Source organism: Python bivittatus, unplaced genomic scaffold (assembly GCF_059951505.1).
Source record: "Python bivittatus isolate LINGU-HERP-01145 unplaced genomic scaffold, Pbiv_v1 ctg000080_np1212, whole genome shotgun sequence".
Lineage (NCBI taxonomy): Eukaryota > Metazoa > Chordata > Lepidosauria > Squamata > Pythonidae > Python > Python bivittatus.
The window spans coordinates 32,722,061-32,740,282 of record NW_028277035.1 but is presented as its reverse complement, the minus strand read 5'-3'; the positions used below and the strand labels follow the sequence as shown (position 1 = coordinate 32,740,282).

Genomic DNA, 18,222 nt, shown 5'->3' with positions numbered 1-18,222 from the left:
CCCATACTTTTTTTTTCTTTAATAATATTTTATTGAAATTTTAAAGTTACAAAGTTAAAAGTTAGAAATGAAAAAGAAAACTGAAATGCAAATTATAAAGAAAAGGAAAAGAAAGTGAGATAAAGTAAAAGAAAAAGAAAAAAGATATGAAAAATAGATAATTTCCAATCTATCGCTGGTCTTAGGAATAATAAGACTATCATAAGTGCTAGTTTTTAATACATTAAGTAGGAATAATTCTTTGTCAAAACATATCCCATTACATTTATAATCTAATCTTCAAATCCCCATGTAAGCTTCACCCCACCTGCATTTTGCAAATAGTCCATCAATGGTTTCCATTCTTTAAGGTAATAGTTATTTGAGTTTTCTTTTAATAAGCAAGTCAGTTTATCATTTTCTGCCATTTCCATCAGTTTTACCAATCATTCTTGTATTGTTGGTAGTGTCTGGGTTTTCCAAAATTGTGCATAAAGAAGTCTTGCTGCGGTAATCATATATTGAGTAATTCTAATAAGATGTTTTCCTATTTGAAAATCCATTATCCCCAACAGGAATAGTTCTGGTTTAAATGGAATCTGTATTTGTAGTATGCTCTGCATCAAGGTTTGTATTTGAATCCAAAATTTCTTTGCAATTTTACATGTCCACCACATATGGTAAAATGACCCCTCTTGTTGGTTACATTTCCAACAAACGTTGGGAATTGTCCCATACATCTTTGATAGTCTTTGGGGTGTCATATAACATCGATACAACATTTTATAAAAATTTTCTTCCCCGACCCCCCATACTAATGTCCAGTGAGCCTTTGGAACAAAAGGTTAGGAAAAGGCTTGAAGCAAGCCATCATGTTTATCATATAATGGACAGGAAATAAATAGGGAATTTTCTTTCTTCTGAGGTTGTGATATACTTAGCTGCTTTAAAGCACAGTCCCAGCCTTGAAAACCAATGAGCCACATCAAGTAGTTTCTGGGGGTGGGGCCAAGGAAAGACCTCAGAGGGAATTCTTTCCATCTACTCTGCACCTGAACTATAAGTGGAGGGACTGGCATGAGAGAATTGGAGTGTCTAAACCATATATCCAGGAGGACATTTAAAACATTTTTAAACTATTGGGTTCTTAGCATTCTCTAATCTTGGATATTGTCCTGCAGAAGTTTCATCACCAGGCTAGGTAACATAATCAGTGCATGGAAGAGTGACGTTTGCTGGTTGTTTACATATGGCAGCTTACCCTGCCAGTCTTGGTTGGGGTATGGTTTCTTCCTTGATGGTTCCTTGGTTATGGTATTGTTTCTTCCCTGTTTGTTTATCTAGTGCTGTTTTCTGCTTATCAAGAAGGAATTATTTAGTTAAAAACAAAAACACCAGTGTATCACAACTTAGTAATTTCTACTGTCAGTGTACCACAGATTTCTCCTGAGGCAGGTAAACCCAAAATAGAGGCTGCGTAGTTGAGGAGTATAAATACTTTTGATTTATTGTATACCCTGCAAGTCAACCAGGGTCTGATTCTCACTGCAATATCTTTGCTGCATTTCAGAAGAGAGCAATTGTTAAGAGAGGTGTCATTTTTTCAAACTGTTTCTGAAGATGGCTCTTCAAGCCACCAACGTACCTAATTTTTAAGCTGTTATTCTTTTATTAATTAGCTGTAGTAGCTTGATTGTTCTCTTCTAACAAATATTCAGAAGCAATTTTCCTGTAGTTCCTTCTGAATTGAGAACGTGTATGGATTTGAACAGATGTAACAGTATTAGAGAATTCATTTAGAACATAATCAGCAGATAATTGCAAGGTACCCAGTTAAATTGCAATGAATGGCAAGTGCCAGTAGCTCTTTCAAAACAGCAAAAATTACACATTTTTATCTCCACAGGGTCCAAAAGGAGTAGAAAAAGTCTAATTTGAAAACCCTCTATTATGAATGAGTTCAAAAAATTGTTATTGTACGTTTGAGAAGGAAATAATGTTTTGATTATTTCTTCATGCCAGCTGTAGAACATAATAATCAAAACAAGTTATTTTTTAGCTGGTTCAAAACCTGTACCTCCAGGTATCCTGTAGCATTTGAAACTCATTCTGTTATTGAGTCCCCTAACATAGACTCTAGTTGCTGTAGTTGCTATATTCTCAAATAAGCACAATTAAGCCCCCCTTTACACACCTTAGAGCTCAATATGAGAATGCGGTGGACTGATGGGCTCAAAATGTTGGGTTGAGTGAACACACAGACCTACTTTTCCTCCTTACATATGTAGGCCACTTGAATACCCCCATAGAGCTACCCAGGATTCTCTCAATATGACACTTTACTTCCTTGATGTTTTTGCGTTCCCAGACTATTCCAAGGGTTTATTGGTGATTGTATTATGTGCGATATTTCTTTTGGCTTTGGCTCTTCCTGAAAATTGGGTTTAACTGGGGTGTGTGTTAAGTTTAAACATTTAAGTTACATGTTCAGACAACAACAAAATAGTTTTTCATATCTTCATCCATGATGAAGCTTTCCAAATTCCAGCCAAGGTCTTGAAGGAAGCTTTGCACGTAGCTCTTAAGGGACAAGAAAATGTGCATGGCCCTGCCACAGTGACACAATTCTTTGCTGATTCATTTGTTTATCCCTTCTGGATCTTATGCTTACAGAATATGTTCACTCTGGTTCATAATGTGGGATATTTTTGTATTGCCAGCCATGTACTTATAATACTTCGGAATTGAAAAAGCATCTAAAAAGGCAGTGATTTTATCCATGATAAATATTTTTCTTGGGTTTACTGATAAAGGCAATATTTTACAGTGCTGTAATTTATACTGGCAATAGTAGTGATGATTTTTCACCTTTTCATGTTGGCCTTCCAAGAAATTCAGGCTTGCATATTCCTTAATTTTATATTTGTAGCAGTGATTGTTATATTTTCATTAACCTCAGATGGTATCCATGTAATTTCATCTGATGTTCCCTAAGTTTTATTTTCAATGTTGTTTAGAAAACTGAAGGCCTGAATGACACCAACTGCCTGTTCTTTAGGCTGATCTTGGGTCGCACAATAACATTTTATTCCTTGGTAGTTTTCTTTATCTCCAAGGTGCCATATCTTGTCCTTTCATGATCTTTATCGAGATACTCTGCAGCAAACACTCAGATGTAATAAACTATATTTGCCAATATTTACCAAGCACGGTGTTCTAAGAAATGTAGTGGAGAAAGGGGCTTCGGGTTGCTGCAAATTGCTGCTAGTCAGATGATGCAAGCATGTGACTCAAAGTGATATTTTGGCATCTTGTGAGTTTCTAAATAGAGACATGCCTTAATAAATATCAATGCTTTCACACTCTGTTTTCCAAATTGCTAATTAAGGACTGGCCCAATGTTATGTCTTATATGCTGGTAAATAAATGCATAGAATTGGGAACAACAGTTCCTATCATGCTGATGGAGCGCTATGCATCAGCAAGGGATCCCACAACAACAATCAGAATCCTTATCACAGTTAGGCTGCAAGGAAGCCATGGTGTTATTAAAATTCAGCTTCCTCCTTCAAAAGTTATCCTTGTTGTCACTGTTACACTGGAATATAGCTTCAAACTAGAAAACTCTTGCAGTCTCCCAATTACAGGGTTAATGGCTTTGGCCCAGCCAGCACAGAGGGACAGCTGCCTCCTATGGAGTAAACCCATCTTTTGCAATGAGAAAATGCAGAGACACACAAAGTTGACAACAGTAAAGCTTTTTTAGATATCAAACAAATCAGCAAAAATGATATTCAATCTTTCATACATACTTTGCACTGCTAGGCTGGCCAATCCCTAGCTTGGCTTATTAGAGAAGAAGGTTCTGCAGCCAAATTGAAGGGTCCAGATGAGAAGGTGTTACAAGAAGCCTGGGTTTTTCAATAAGCTTTATAATTTAGTATGCCTTGGGTTGCATAGTCCCATGCCTCTTTGTACATCCTTGGGTGTGATGCAAAATCCAGCATGCATCAGGTCATAACAGCAATCTTTTTATCCTCAAGTGGAAACTTACATCAGCCAGAATCTTTTTTTTTTTTAATAATAGCTTGTCTAGTTCCACAAAACACATCACATCAACTCTCTCTCTTCATTGGTTATACACAAGTACTATGCTGCTAGCACATAGTACAGTCCCATGCTGTGAGGGGTGAAAATAAATATCCTTTCTGCTTGCAGAAGATCCCATGTCTAATCCATGTGATCTCTAGGCAAGGCTAGAAAAACTCCTGCTGAAAATCCTGAAGAGTTACTGCCAATTATTGTTAACAATGCTGGGCTAAATAAGGTAATTGTCTGATTCAATATACAGTAAGTCAGGTTCCTAACCTATTGACCCTTCATGCAAGAGTATTGACAAATATTTGCTTGCTTGCCTCCTCCCACCTAGCCATGATGCTCACACACATTTCCCTGCTGTATAGGATCATGCAATGTGTCATGTTTGATCAAGGCTTCAGTAATGATAGTCAGTGTTAGCTCAGATGAGAAGAGATGATGTATGATTCACACTGGGCACTAAATGTTTTTACAGGTATGGCCAAGAGGTTCAGAATTTCAGGAGTAACACTAAGGAACTCAATCCAGCAATCACACAAGATCTCTGGGTCAAATGACCTGGAATCCCAATTTTATAATAAGGCCAAGAAAATCTTCTATTTACCACTTAGCCTTGAATCAGACCCTGGCTTTTTAGCTAAAATATCTGGATCCTTATGAGCAATAGGGAACTTTGCTGGAAAAACTTTTCAGAAGTTGTGGTCACTGGACAAATCTGATATCTACCCAGATATTGGATCAGAGGCAGCACCTCCCAGGGTTACTTAATTAGCTAATTTATTGATTAGTTGACTGACTATATCAAAATGCAACACAGTGTCAACTAACCAAAGGACAAAATAATTATTAATATACCAAAGTACAGAAAAAGGATATGCAGATAAATTCATCACCTTTACATGTGACCCCAATCTATAAACTTGGCAATTCTGCCAGTTATATATTTATTAGTGTCCTGAAAGAGGTTGGATAATCTATTGTTTAGGTCCCAATAGGTTATTTCGTCAAATGAAGGTTCTAATATTGGACTAGTGAGCTTTCAAATAAATAAATGTGCAGTGTCTTCTATATCTGTGGCTCCACATACATGCTTCTTTTCATTGTATGGCACACATTGGAATTGCCCATATTTAGAGTCCAGCAACTCAGATGTTGCTGTAATAAGGACTGTTCTTTGATAATGTACCAAACCCATTGTCAGTTTTTTTTCTGTTTGAAATGTCATTTTATTCCTAACCAACCATTTTAAAGATCTGATGCTTGCAAGCAACATTGTATCTGATTGGCTACTGATATCCAAGCATTCTGTTTTAAAATTACTTTGCCCTGGTGTCCGATCAAGAGTAGATATTGGGTTGATAGCCCATACTGTGAGACAACTTTAATGAATTGGTTTATCCACATGGTGGGCTGAACCATATCTATTTGTTCTTCTAGGAATATTCTGGATAGCCCACCAGGTCCATTATAAGAATCCTCTGCCAATAGTTAAAAGAATTATTTAATTGTTGAATAGTTATGTATGGGATAGATATGCAAGGGCTAGCATATTCTTGTCAGTTCCCAGGATACTTCTTAAAAATTGGATCTGGTTTTATTCAAGTAGAGGGGCTTTTGATAGGCCCCATAACTCCATTCCATAGGTCAACACTGGAGCTATTTTTGCCTTGTAAACCTTTAGCATGAGATCAAAATATCTGGGTAATTATAACTGAGTTTTTTAAGTAGTGTTTTGGAACTTGCCACAGCTCTTGCTGAGTTTCTTTTGAAGTGGTTTACTCATGATCCTGTATCAGTAAAAAACATTCCTAAGTATGGAAAGAAGTCAGCTTGTTCGACGGGCTCCCCATTCAGGTGCCAATTGTATCTAAAAATAATGATGATAATAATTAATAATAATAAATTAAATTTACCATGTTTCTTACTGAAGACCACCACTTTGAACTTCATTTGTTAATATTCAAGGAACTGGAGGCACAATAATTACCTAATTTTTTGTAGCAATTTTCTCAGGCCATCAAAATCATGTTGTCTGCATATAAAAGAGTACTAATGAATTGATTAGAGATCTTTGGGATATGGATATCTGGTGAATAAAAAAAAAATCCTGGAATGTCATTGAGGTAGAGACTAAATGGTATCAAAGCCAAAATGCACCCTTGTCAGACCTTTATGGGCGGGCATGTTTGGTGTTAAAGAGCCATTAGCTCCAGTATGAAATTTCAAGTAGATATTTGGGTAAAGAGTCTTAACCAAGTACAGGTCTGAGTTCCATATTTAACACGGAGCTCCCTGTGTGAAGAAGGATTACCGCGTTTGGGCTGCAAAGAGCTGAATAACCATTAGAAGGCAGCAAAGAGTCAATATATTGCTGCCCTCTAATGGTTGTCTAGAGTTTTGCAGCTTTCATGTGGTAATTCTAGTGTGGGATATCCAGGCTGATTCTACTTCCACTTCAGAGCTACCACCATCAGGTTCTGAGAGTTTTTACTCATGGCCTAGGACATACAGAAATCCCAGAGCTAGGGGGCTCAATTGATATGATCTTTCTTCTTGCAATGCTTAGATTAACCATCTATATACCAAGTATTATAATTACGCACAATTTTTATACTAAAGCATTTGCTTGTGCACTCATGTTAATTCTTGGACCTCAAATCAGCAGTATGTCATAAATAGGAGATAGCTAAGGGGAACTTCCCTTATCATTATTTATCCATTATTTATTATACCTCCCCAAGGACTTCAGGCAATGTTGTGAGATATCCTCCTGAGGTAAATAAGACTAAAAGACACTAAGGGGTCCAAGGTCTCCTAGTCAGTTCTATGCCTGCAGGATAAGGATTTCAATCAAAGTCTCCACTAGTCTGGCTTTTTAACTATTACACTTTAGGGACAATTTTAACTGCCAGTCACCATCTTCATTTAACATGTAACATACTAATTAAGTGCAACAAGCATTAGTGTGATGGAATGGTGTGGTGAAGGCTGCGCTCAGGGAGATAAGCATTTCCTTAGCCCCCAGAATGAGCATGGGAAGGTGAAAAGGATGAGACTGGCACCACCCTAAGGAATTTGCAGTGTTTGCTTGCTGGCTTGGGAAGTTTAGATTCAGACTGGCGAGATTCTGTCTTGTAGGTGGAAGCTAATAAATGCTATAGAACTGTATCTGTACTGTCTCATGGAGTTCTTTGGGCTGAACCTGACAATTAGGAAGCAATTTATTCACTTGTGAATGTTGATATATTTTTAACAGACATTAGAGTCCAATTCAGCACAAGGGACATTCAAAACAAAGTGGAGTAGTAGGTTTTCAAAGGGTTGATCATTTCATAAAGGCATCCATAGAATCCATAAAGGGACAAAATAAAATGACACATCACATCATCAACAGATAGTTTTCAGATGTCTTAGGTACTGGTTGATTGCTTAATTATATCTCTCTGAATTTAATTAGTCATCAAAGTTTAATTTGAAGAGATCTCTTGAGTTTGGGAGAGCTTCTATTGTAACTACCAGTTGTATGTACTGGTTCGGGACCATCTATCAACTTCGTATTACATGTGTGATGGCAGCTCTTTGGGGGTCCGTAGGGAAGAGCCTATCTAGGCTTACATTCTGTATCCTTACCATCTGGCATCTGTGGAAGCAGGAGATGTTAATGGCTAATTCCTGTTTGAGCAAGCGGACCCAGGAAAGCTACTAATACCCAGGAATATGTCCTTACTGACATATTTGGCTGGGCACAAGTCATAAATTTATGCAAAGACCATTCAGGCATCTGATTGCTTTTGATACCTTATTTGTAAAATATTTTTATTCATTTATTTGCCTAAAGAAGAAAAAAAAATTAGAAAAAAACTAAAGCTAAAGTAAAACATAGCACATGTGTATGAAATATAATTACATCATACAGTACTTTTTGAACAACCAATGGTCCTCGATTACAGAGGGTCATATTGATCAGCCTTTCTGTTTCTTTTGTAAAGGGCCAGTTCAAATGCTGAAAGTGAACACATTTCTTCAGTGTAAGTTTTTACATCTGGGGTTGTAGTTTCTTTCCTTCATTATCTTCTTTCTTATACTCCACTCCAGTTCTGATAAACTCAAAGGTCCTCATAGATCAGCAAATTCTGAATCTTCAGAACAACAACATATCTTTAAATTTTAATTGTTTTCAGTACACATACATTTTCAGTGTCTTATGATCTCTACTTCTAGACATTCATTCATTCATTCATTCATTCATGGTGTCTTTGAGTCAGGGCTGACTCCTGGTGACTGCCTGGACAAATCCCTGCAGTTTTCTTGGCAAGATTTCAGAAGGGGTTTGGCATTGCCTTCTTCCTAGGGCTGAGAGAGAGTGACTGGCCCAAAGTAACCCAACTGGATTCATGCCTAAAGTGGGACTACAACTCATGGTCTCCCCATTTCTAGCCTGGTGCCTTAAGCACTACACCAAACTGCTCTCTCTAGACCTCTATACAAGTATTAAATCATTACATGTCAAGGCCAAAATTATTATTATTATTAATGTTATTATTTTGATAGCCAAAATCAGTAATATGAATGAAATGATGAAGTTGTAATGTGACAATGATGTGATGAAGCCACTAGATGAAATGAGGTGAAACTTTTAGCCCATTTTTAAGCAGGTAGAGTTGTTGCTTTGATGTGAATCAGTTAATGATTTGGCATAAAATATTGGTAGCATAATCTTGGGAGATTTCAAGTGCTATAAACATAATGCTTAGGAAGTATAAATGGCTTGGTCGGCTGCCCACTCCTGCTTTCTGGGCCCAGAGGCAAAATAGGAAAAGGATTAAAATCCTCATGTTTGTCTATCATTGTCAGCCCTTCAAGGTAGACCAGACTCGAACACCAAAGTTGTGAATACTACAGCTACATTTATTAAAAGGTTACAGTAATATAATCTTGCAATTCTGAATGTGCCTCCTCCCCATCCAGCCTTTATCCTAAAGCAAACTAGGGAGGGTCCACTCTGAGCCACTTTCTCAAATTCCATTCCTGCTTTGAATTGAGATTTCTCTTATCTGACTGTTGCCTTGGCTGTGCCTCTTCCTCTTCCTCCTCTTCCTCAAGGTAATTCTCACAGCCCATTACATTCATCTGATTATTTTCACTGGCCTATCATGAACAACCACAGCTATTCAAAAGCCCCAAAGCCAAAATAGGATCATCCATTTAGATACAAGAAGTATCAGCAAGCTCAGGAGAATACCAGAGTTTTCAGAAACATTCTTCGCAGGGAGTAGGGGAAGGAAATCCAAAATCAGTGGGGAAAGAGAAGAAGCAGAAGTTAGTACCCTAAACAAGGTAAAGAAAGCATTAGGGCATGACTTCTGGAGTTGTTCCCTACCCCCGGGTCATGTGGCCATAAAGGAAGAGGGGCACTTAGAATGAAGGAAGTGACAGCATTCCAGGATATTGCCCAACTCTCTCTCCCATAGGGATGGGCCACAGAGATTTTTTTAATATATGCAGCACCTGGCCAGATTACACTCTTTTTTTGAATTTGATCTTTCTTTTGCCAGCTTCTCCTGACAGACTAAGTTTGGTCATATTCTGATATCTTTTCAGAGAATTATCCTGGTGACAGACAGGTAGATGGATAGGCAGAGTCTCAAATGCTTTACATAATTTTTTCCAACATTCCATTCAGACAGAATGAATAAAAAAGCAAGATAAAATTGACTACAGCTTAAGAACAGCTTACTTGACAGCCCATTTGTTAGTACTAATAGCCATGGATCATTTTATTCCCAAAGAATTTAAATAGATTATAAGTACAGTATATTCATCTTTCCTGAATCTACACCAACCCATCTATGTGATGATCCTATGCATAAGTGGGAGTGAGGAGCAATCCTATCTACTATTCATCATTTCTGATCACAATGGCCCTAGCTCTCTGTACCTAGATCAGAGAAGAAGGAAGTGGTTGGTTTTAGCCCCAAACAGGCCAAGGATTGTTCAATCTCTGAGCAACCTCCTAGGAAGAAAACCATTAAAGGAGCCAAGAGACCATTCACACAAATGATCAAAAGAAGTGGATAGCTTTCTAAAAGTAAATGGAAAGTACAGGGATATAGTCTAGTGCTGGGGTGGTGGCCATAAGCTGGCATTAACCCTTTGCCTCCACTGCAGTCATGATCTAAATATACCTACCTGCACCTGCTTATGTGCACTGGGGCAAAAAATAAACAAACAAAAGTTTGATATAATGGAAGCTTTTACCAATGCAAATAGCAGATATGAGAAAGGGTTAAAGTCATTGTTCCCTACCCCCAAACCCCATGCCATTAGTTTTAAAAACCTATTTATGTACTGCATTTAATTTGGCCCTAGGTCCTTCCTCTGAAGATTTTAAAACTCATTGCATGGTGCCATGCTATTCTGATCACGAAAACCCTACAAAGATGCTTTTTGGTCTTTGCATTCATCTTTTTTCTTGATAGGGCTTTTCTTCCCTTCAAAGCACTCATGGCATTGCCCAAGCACCTCACATCCCCATGTGTCTCTGTGAGAAAACAAAAACAAGAATTGGTTGCAGTCAGGTAGCATCAAAATTGAAATAATAATAACAATAGAAAACTATTCTATTCAAGTGTGTCCCTAACTAATCTGAACTCTGGTTGTCAAAATAATTAGGAAACCAGGCACCTGCATCTTTGAAATCCATAGAAAATGCTGCCTGTTGCAAGACATTGTATTGTGACCCAATCACTATATGCATTCTTTGACTTCCATTATATTCTCTATTCTTCTTTGTAGGATGATCCCCAGTAAAAATTACGTTCTTTGCCTGAATAACTGAATTTAGCCTTCATAACTGGGACAGCTTTTTGGCTTTGCACCCATCACCTTATCTTACAATAAACCAGTAACTTAAAGGCATCAAAGTGTTTGTTTACTGGATACAACTTTGCTTTTTTTTCTTTAATAATCCCAATACAATGGTTAGGGAGATAAAAAGGAAATGGTTACAATGGTTCATGAAGACAATCCGACAGTCACTTTGAGGAGTGACTTTAAACTTCAGGCATTGTTTACATAAATTGTAGACAAAATGGCAAGTATACTTAGCAGAGTCTAGCAGTTCCACACTGTTGGAATGCAACGTAGCAATCCTTAACACGTTCTCTTCTGTAGAGAATAAACTGAAAATGGTAGTTTTGCTGGGTCCCTAAAATGATGCATTATTTGGTATTTTCCCTAATATTCACCGAAGCCTCTTCTCCATGAAGAAACTTTCAAACATATAATTTTATTATTTAGAATCTAAGATGTTTACAAGAATATTAAAAAGTAAGACTTATTGTTACAGTTTGGTTTTTCTTTAGTTTTTAATGAACTTTTAAGGCTTTCATTCTTTTTCATGGCAGGACAACAGCACCTTTGATAGCTACCTGACCAGGAACAATTCAAAAGATGAAATACTTTTCAGCATGAAGGTTCAGGAGTGGAAAAAGTTGTATATAACACAGTTCATTTGTCAATGAGCTTTTAGGTATCTGCCAGGAAAAAAAAAAGTTGGAAAACCTGTAGCATAGAGAAGCATAGATATCATATATCCAAGGGTTGTGTCCAATGCTCTATGCAGGAAAGGTTTATCATTGCCCGCTGCATTTCTCTGCAGTTTCCTGTAGTTCTGGAACCCCTCCAAATGTCTTCTAGTCTGCAGTAGAAGCTTAGGGAATGCAGTGGGGGAAATGCAAGTTTGTAGCCAGTTGAAAGAAGCAAGTTCCATGCTGCAATTGTTAAAACATTGCTTCTCTTTCTTTCATTAGAATGATTATAGGAAGTTATCTATGCAATGCAAGGACTTTGTGGTGGGCGTACTGGATCTCTGCAGAGACACAGAAGAAGTGGAGGCTATTCTGAACGGAGATGTGAATGTACAAACATGGCCTGAACATCCCCGTCCAAGTCTGAGCAGAATCAAGCTGGCCATTAAATATGAAGTCAAAAAGGTAAGCGCTCTCTTGCCTATTTCCTTGCTGGAAGTCAGATAAAAATGGATTTCTTTATGGATTGCATGTTCAAAGGATTGCATGTAGACAAAACAATCAGAATTTAAAGTCACAGCAGATAGTAAGAGTAAAGGATGGTAGCGACAGCAAGAGAGGAGATTGTGGGGGCAATCAACATCAGTAGGCTGTAATGAAAGATGGTGATGCTTAACTCTGAAACCTACTTTGAAAGTAATTCAGTGACTCAAGTTCAGAACTGAAGGACTAAATCAGCATGACCTTTTAGGAATAGTACAAACTCTCCTTCAACTTTTCTTGATAACAGAGCTTATTTGAGTGGTTGGATAAGGCAGGGAAGATCAGTTTTAGATCAACCTGTGAAGCATTTTTATCTAAGTCCTGGTGATTCTTGTGAGTTTTAATTAAAATACAGTAATTCATTCAACCTAGAATGAAAGGAAAACAGTGCTGAACTATAAAAAAGAGTTGTTTACTGTGTTGAAAAAAGGTTAAAAGTATTCTAGATGTAGTATAACCTTATTCTTTATTGTAAATAATATGATTCCTTTCTGCATGTTAAAGAGGCTAAATGAGGATAATATATATGCAAAAACAACTTAAATTGGAAATAATGCTAATCAGCTGCCCACAGCCTGCAATGGTTGACTAATAATGTTGAGAATCATAGGAGTTGTAATCAAGCCCATTTGGAAGTTACCGGGATGGGTTAACATTGCCTAGAGGTGGTTTTTTTTAAAGATCAAGTTTATTATAAAAGTTGATATTCTATTTTCTTCTTTAATGATACCTAGGATCCGGATGAGAGAGGCTGTTTTTGATATTTTTATATTATGTCTTCTTTTTTCATTTTCTGCCTTTACACATCAATAAACGTACCTCTATATAAGTGAGGGATGCAGTCTCTGGGGCCCAGAACATCACAAAAATGATGGATCTTGATTAGAGTAGACAGAGTCAGGTTCAGAAAATAGCTTCAGAGAATCAAACAGAAAAGTATAGCATCATTCTTGTTCTGTATTAGAACCCAGAAAGGAAAACCCAAGAGCCCTCTCCCGCTTCATCAACCACGGCCAAGGAAACTAGCAATCACTGTCTTTCTCATTGCTGATACATTTTGACCAAATCCATCTCTCCTGGACTAATGTGCAGATTTGACTATGCTGACATTTGCCTTTTCATTTCCAGAACATTCTGATGCCCTTCTCAGCTCAAAAAGGCATTCAATGATTTTTGAAGCATGGATATTGAGAGGAAAAAAATGATTTTAAAACATATACTTAACTGGGGATTTTCATAGTGAAAATTTTAAAAGGAAAATAAAGAAATGCAGAAATGAGCCTGAATGGTTTTATGGGTTAATAGGAGAGAAATATAGGAATTTATCCTGGCCTGAGAAAGCTGCTTTGATCTCTAATTGAGAAAGAACCTCGTACTGCTGGAGATTATGAATGGATTTGTGGCCTTGATGGGGGTTAGGTGTCCTCAGCTATTATAGGTCCTAATCATTAGCTTTAATGCGGTTTCTTTATGTAACAGAAGAGACTTCTTGGCTCTCAGTCCATAAACAGGAGAAGAGAGGTCTCTTGGAAATGCAGGTCCTTTTCTAATTTAAGTCAAGGTCTGGCAAATCATTTCCTATGGTGGAAAAAGACAATAGAAAAGAAAAACGATGAGAATGATAACATTATGTTGAACAGAAAACGGGTTTAGGGTTGAACTGGATGTGGTTTTCCATATCACAGGCAACTGTCATGGGGCTTTAGGTTAGCTGTTGTGCAAAATCTATTGTGGCTTGTAAACTATCGTTTGGGCTTAGGGTGATATCTGAACTGGAGTACTGTGGGTTTTTTTTTAACAAGTTATGATTTAAAAAATTGTGGCTTAACATAATGTGTGAAGCTATGAGCAATAAAAAAAAAAGGGGCTTGGCCATGGCCATTTTTGAAACAAAAGCAGCTGCAGAGTGGTCAGAATTAGGGACTCAGTACAGGGGAGAATACTATTTAGCCTTTCATTTGGCAGGTAAATAGCATTTGGAAGTGACATGAACAAGAAATGGCTTGGAGAATAAAGAGTTAAACTCCTCCTATATCATGGTCCCAAACCTGGCCATATAGAACTGATTTTTCTGGCAAAACAATAGGGCTACCAAAGAACAGAAAACTGCATTTTTGTGCTGCTACAAAAGGTTGTCTGGATTTATGGAGCGAAGATCTAATAGCCCTAAACAAAGTGCACGATGCTGAATCTATTTCTTAAAGTTTGATCCTTAGCCAGTTAATAACAAACTATTCTTCATTGTAGGAAACTTTTATATGAATGGAATCTCACATTTTTCACCTTGCCAATTGTCTTCAGTGAACTGGATTTGGGGGGAGGGTTGCAGTTTATTCTTTGCCTTACTAAGGGCCTGCAACAGCTGGTAGACCTGTGGGCTCCCATGGTGCTCACTGAATCCAAGAAGGGAATGCTGCAAACTGAAATAACTAAACAGAGGAAAATAATAAATGGATTGTTTAGAAGTTGGAAAAGCTACTGTGTTCTTGTTAGAACATTTTAAACAGTTCCGTGTTGCGGATACATGATCTGCAAATTGATCCCTTTTTCTGAGCCTGTTTTTTTCCCCTTCTGATTAATTATGTGTACAATATACTGTGATGGAAATTGCCTTACTGGAACTGGATTTGAGAAGTGCTCCAAATGTTATAGTTAACAGCTGTTCCCTCCTTTCCTTCTAGCTCTCTCCACCTGTTTAGTGCTGCCTTAACAGTTGTGGCCAGACTTTCTCTTCCCGTTATCAAAGCAATTCATTCCAGCTCTTGCACTGCAAGTTCCTTCATTTTAATTATCCTTTAGAGACCTCTGACAGATCCACTGGCATTGCTTTAGAATAGGACAGGCAGGGGAATTGCATTTCTGATTCCTAACTGTATTTATTTCAGTAACACCCCACTATAAGTTTTGCAAAAAGAATTGTAACTTGGTAATCCAGCCTCTGCTTTATATGCTGAACTTTCCTCTAGCATTTCCAGTTAAAATACCAGGGAACTGAAGTGAAATATTTCTGGTCTTCTTGGGTCAAGTTCCTTTTAAAGGAAATATGGTAGCTTGCGGTTTCAGTGTTTCCGGCAGCTCATAAAACCTTATGTTGCAGCCCCCAGATCCCCTTCAGAATACAGAATGCAGATTCAGTCCTCATGTGCAATTCCAATCTGCTACCAAAATTGTCTGCAGTACAATTATAAAGGAGCCTTCTTCTGATGATCACTCAGTTAGCATACGGAGTTTTCATACAGTTGGGAATAAGGTTACTGCACCACCGTTTTATTTGCTGGGCTTAAGCTAATGCATTCAGAGCAATGAAGGAATTTTAAGAGAGCCAGTGCAGGGAATAAAATAGATACAGGTGGGAAAATGTGAGTTATGTGCACCACCTGTTATAGCTGGAACACAATTATGCAATGTACTGAGCTAAATGGGTGATACCGTCTTCTTTGCGTATCTCTGAAGGATGAGTTACTGTTTTTAAAAGACCATCCCCAGGTTTTTTGTCTGAGTCAGCTTTGCCATTTAAAACCACCAGGGATCACCACTGCTCATTAAACACTAAAACTAGCTTTCTTAAAAGCTCATTGGCTGGCCACCAGAGAAAACATGCAAACTAGAAGCCTAACTATAATCTTCTTCCCACATTATCCATACCATCCTCAGCATTACAACAAGGCTGGAACTATCTCTTGATATTTTTTCACATGCAAGAGGAGGCTAAATGGTGGTGGTTCAACAGGCCAAGATTCTGAGATTAATGTATTGCTCATTATGATGATTGTAAATAAGAGCACCATGCATGAGAAGTGTATATTTTCTACTGAATTCATGTTTGGTGAAAATAGTAGGCTTCTGGACCTCTTGGTTAGCTTTTCAAAGAGCTGAAAAATGAAGCAGAATGTTGCTTTCCAGCTTTTGGCAATCTGTGTGTTTGCTATCCACTTGTTTTAGGGAGGCTGGGTCAAAAGTTGCTTCTCTACAATTTGGAAAACTAAGTTAAAAATTATATATCTAAATCAAATTATCCTATCCATTTTTTACCTGCCCACATTCTCATTCATTTAATTCTTTTTAATGTATAGGATTTACAAAGTGGGTGGTTTAAACAAAGAAATTACCAGTGAGAAATATAATGGAAGGGAAAATATATGGAGAGGATGGGATCATACATCTCAAAGATTCCTTGGCCTACAACAGAAATAAAAATAGCAGGATCAACAGCAAAACACAGGCTCACAATTCTACCCATTGCCCTATGCTGCCATTTTTTTAAAAAAAAATGAATTTAAGAAAATTACCTACCATCCCATGAAACATTGGTTGGCTTCACACATTGCACTATACCAAAGTTCATGGTTTACAAGCAGCAATTGCTGAGTTCTCACATGTCCTACACTAGGCTGAATGGCAATTAGCAAACTTCTGAAAGTTTTATTTGGCTGTAAATCAGCTGATAATATTAGAATGGAGAGGCTGTAAATTAGGGAGAGAAAGATCAGCAAAGAAGAATCTCTTCTCTGTAATTCACTGCTATGGCTTAAATACAGCCCAGTAGAACAGATCAGTTGCAGTCCAAAAGCTTAGTGTCAAATGTACCCATAGTATCCATTCCAGGTTTTGTAAGCTGAAGATATCTTTGCAGATCAAGAAGTCAGGGGAAACCAGGAATGAGAGAAGCAGTGTCTGGGGGTGAGGGGAATTAAAAAAAAATAAAAATCACAAGATAGCAGTCATGGCAGCACATCAATGCTCTGCTCCTTTTATATATACATTTGTCCCTCATATCTACCAGACCTCCCACTGATATGCACCAATATACTAGTTTCCATTCATGAGTCCTGATCCTGCTATTTAGGTATTATGTGAAAAAACACCTCTATCTATGCTGAAATAACCATTATAGCTTCAAAAGAATGATCTCTAGAAGGGCTAAGAAACAATGGCTGAAGATGAGCTGTTTGCAACTGTAGGTGCTACTTTTACTGAATTAATCAACCTGCATTTTTTCATATCCTGCTTAAAAATTGTTAAGTGGTTTCTTGAGAACTGAGAACTTTATGGATGTATCTAAATATAAAGGAAATTATGAGTGAGTCCTTATTTTCCTTGCAGTTTATTTCCCTCAGCAGTAGTTTATCATTAAAGACTGGTTGCTAGTGAAAGCAGTCCTTCACGAAATTTGCCATCTGTACTTGTTTTGCTTTTCAGGAGCTGTTAATACTGAATGAAACTTAGAAAGAGATGTTTTGCTTGATGTGCTATTAAGGAATAACATTCATTCTGACAGCCATATAGCATGGCTTTAAATTGTAATACCTTGTATTTCTGGCTAGGTTTCACATGATCTAAGGGTTTCAGCAAGATGTGGCCAAATTCTTTCTCTTTCATGAATGATGTTATTTGATCTGCTTGGAAGCAGAAAGGGCCAGTGAAATAGCTTGACTGTTCACATGGTACAGTCCTCTCATCTACCATCATTGGATTGGAATGGATCTGTGTGACTGTAGGATAATAAGCCCTATGTAATGAAGACCTGAAAGATCAGGTTAGGGACAGATCGTCATGGAGAAGATCTATCTATGTGGTCTCAAAGATGACTTAATGGGACATAATCAAAAAAATGTCTGACTCAATGCTATTTTGTGTACAGTATATGCAATAGCAACAATATGTGGATCTCTACTACTCTTTCTTTTCAAGTGAATCTCCAACCAGGTACCCACAAATAAATCTCTCTCTCCTCATTCTCTCTCTCTCTCATCCTATGTATTTGTTTCTCTAGATTACTTTGGGGCATGATGTTTTTTTCAAACTCTCAAATCTGCAGTCTTATTAAAGCAGTGGTATTTTTAGTACATAGTAGTTTACCATTGCAGGATCTGCAGTATAACTGACTAGCTTGCCAGTAAGAGTTTCTGGCTCAGCTTTAGTAAGTTTATTGCTGAAAATTAAAAAGAAAGAGTATTTGATCCAGTGCTTTAAACATTACTATTGTGCAATTCAGAATTATTGTTTGACTTCAAGGTTCCCCCCTCCCCTTTTTCTGGAATTGTAGACTTGTGGTTTGTAAATTGTGTGACCA

General features: G+C 37.5%; 1 protein-coding gene across 1 annotated transcript in view; it reads left to right on the top strand.

Annotated features, from left to right (window-relative positions):
* TRPC7 (transient receptor potential cation channel subfamily C member 7) overlaps positions 1-18,222 on the top strand; it is a 133,956-nt gene that overhangs the window by 33,130 nt on the left and 82,604 nt on the right. Inside the window, exon 2 of the mRNA XM_088134676.1 lies at positions 11,889-12,071. Within this exon, the coding sequence (XP_087990802.1) occupies positions 11,889-12,071 (183 nt within the window). The remainder of the gene's footprint in view (positions 1-11,888; positions 12,072-18,222) is intronic.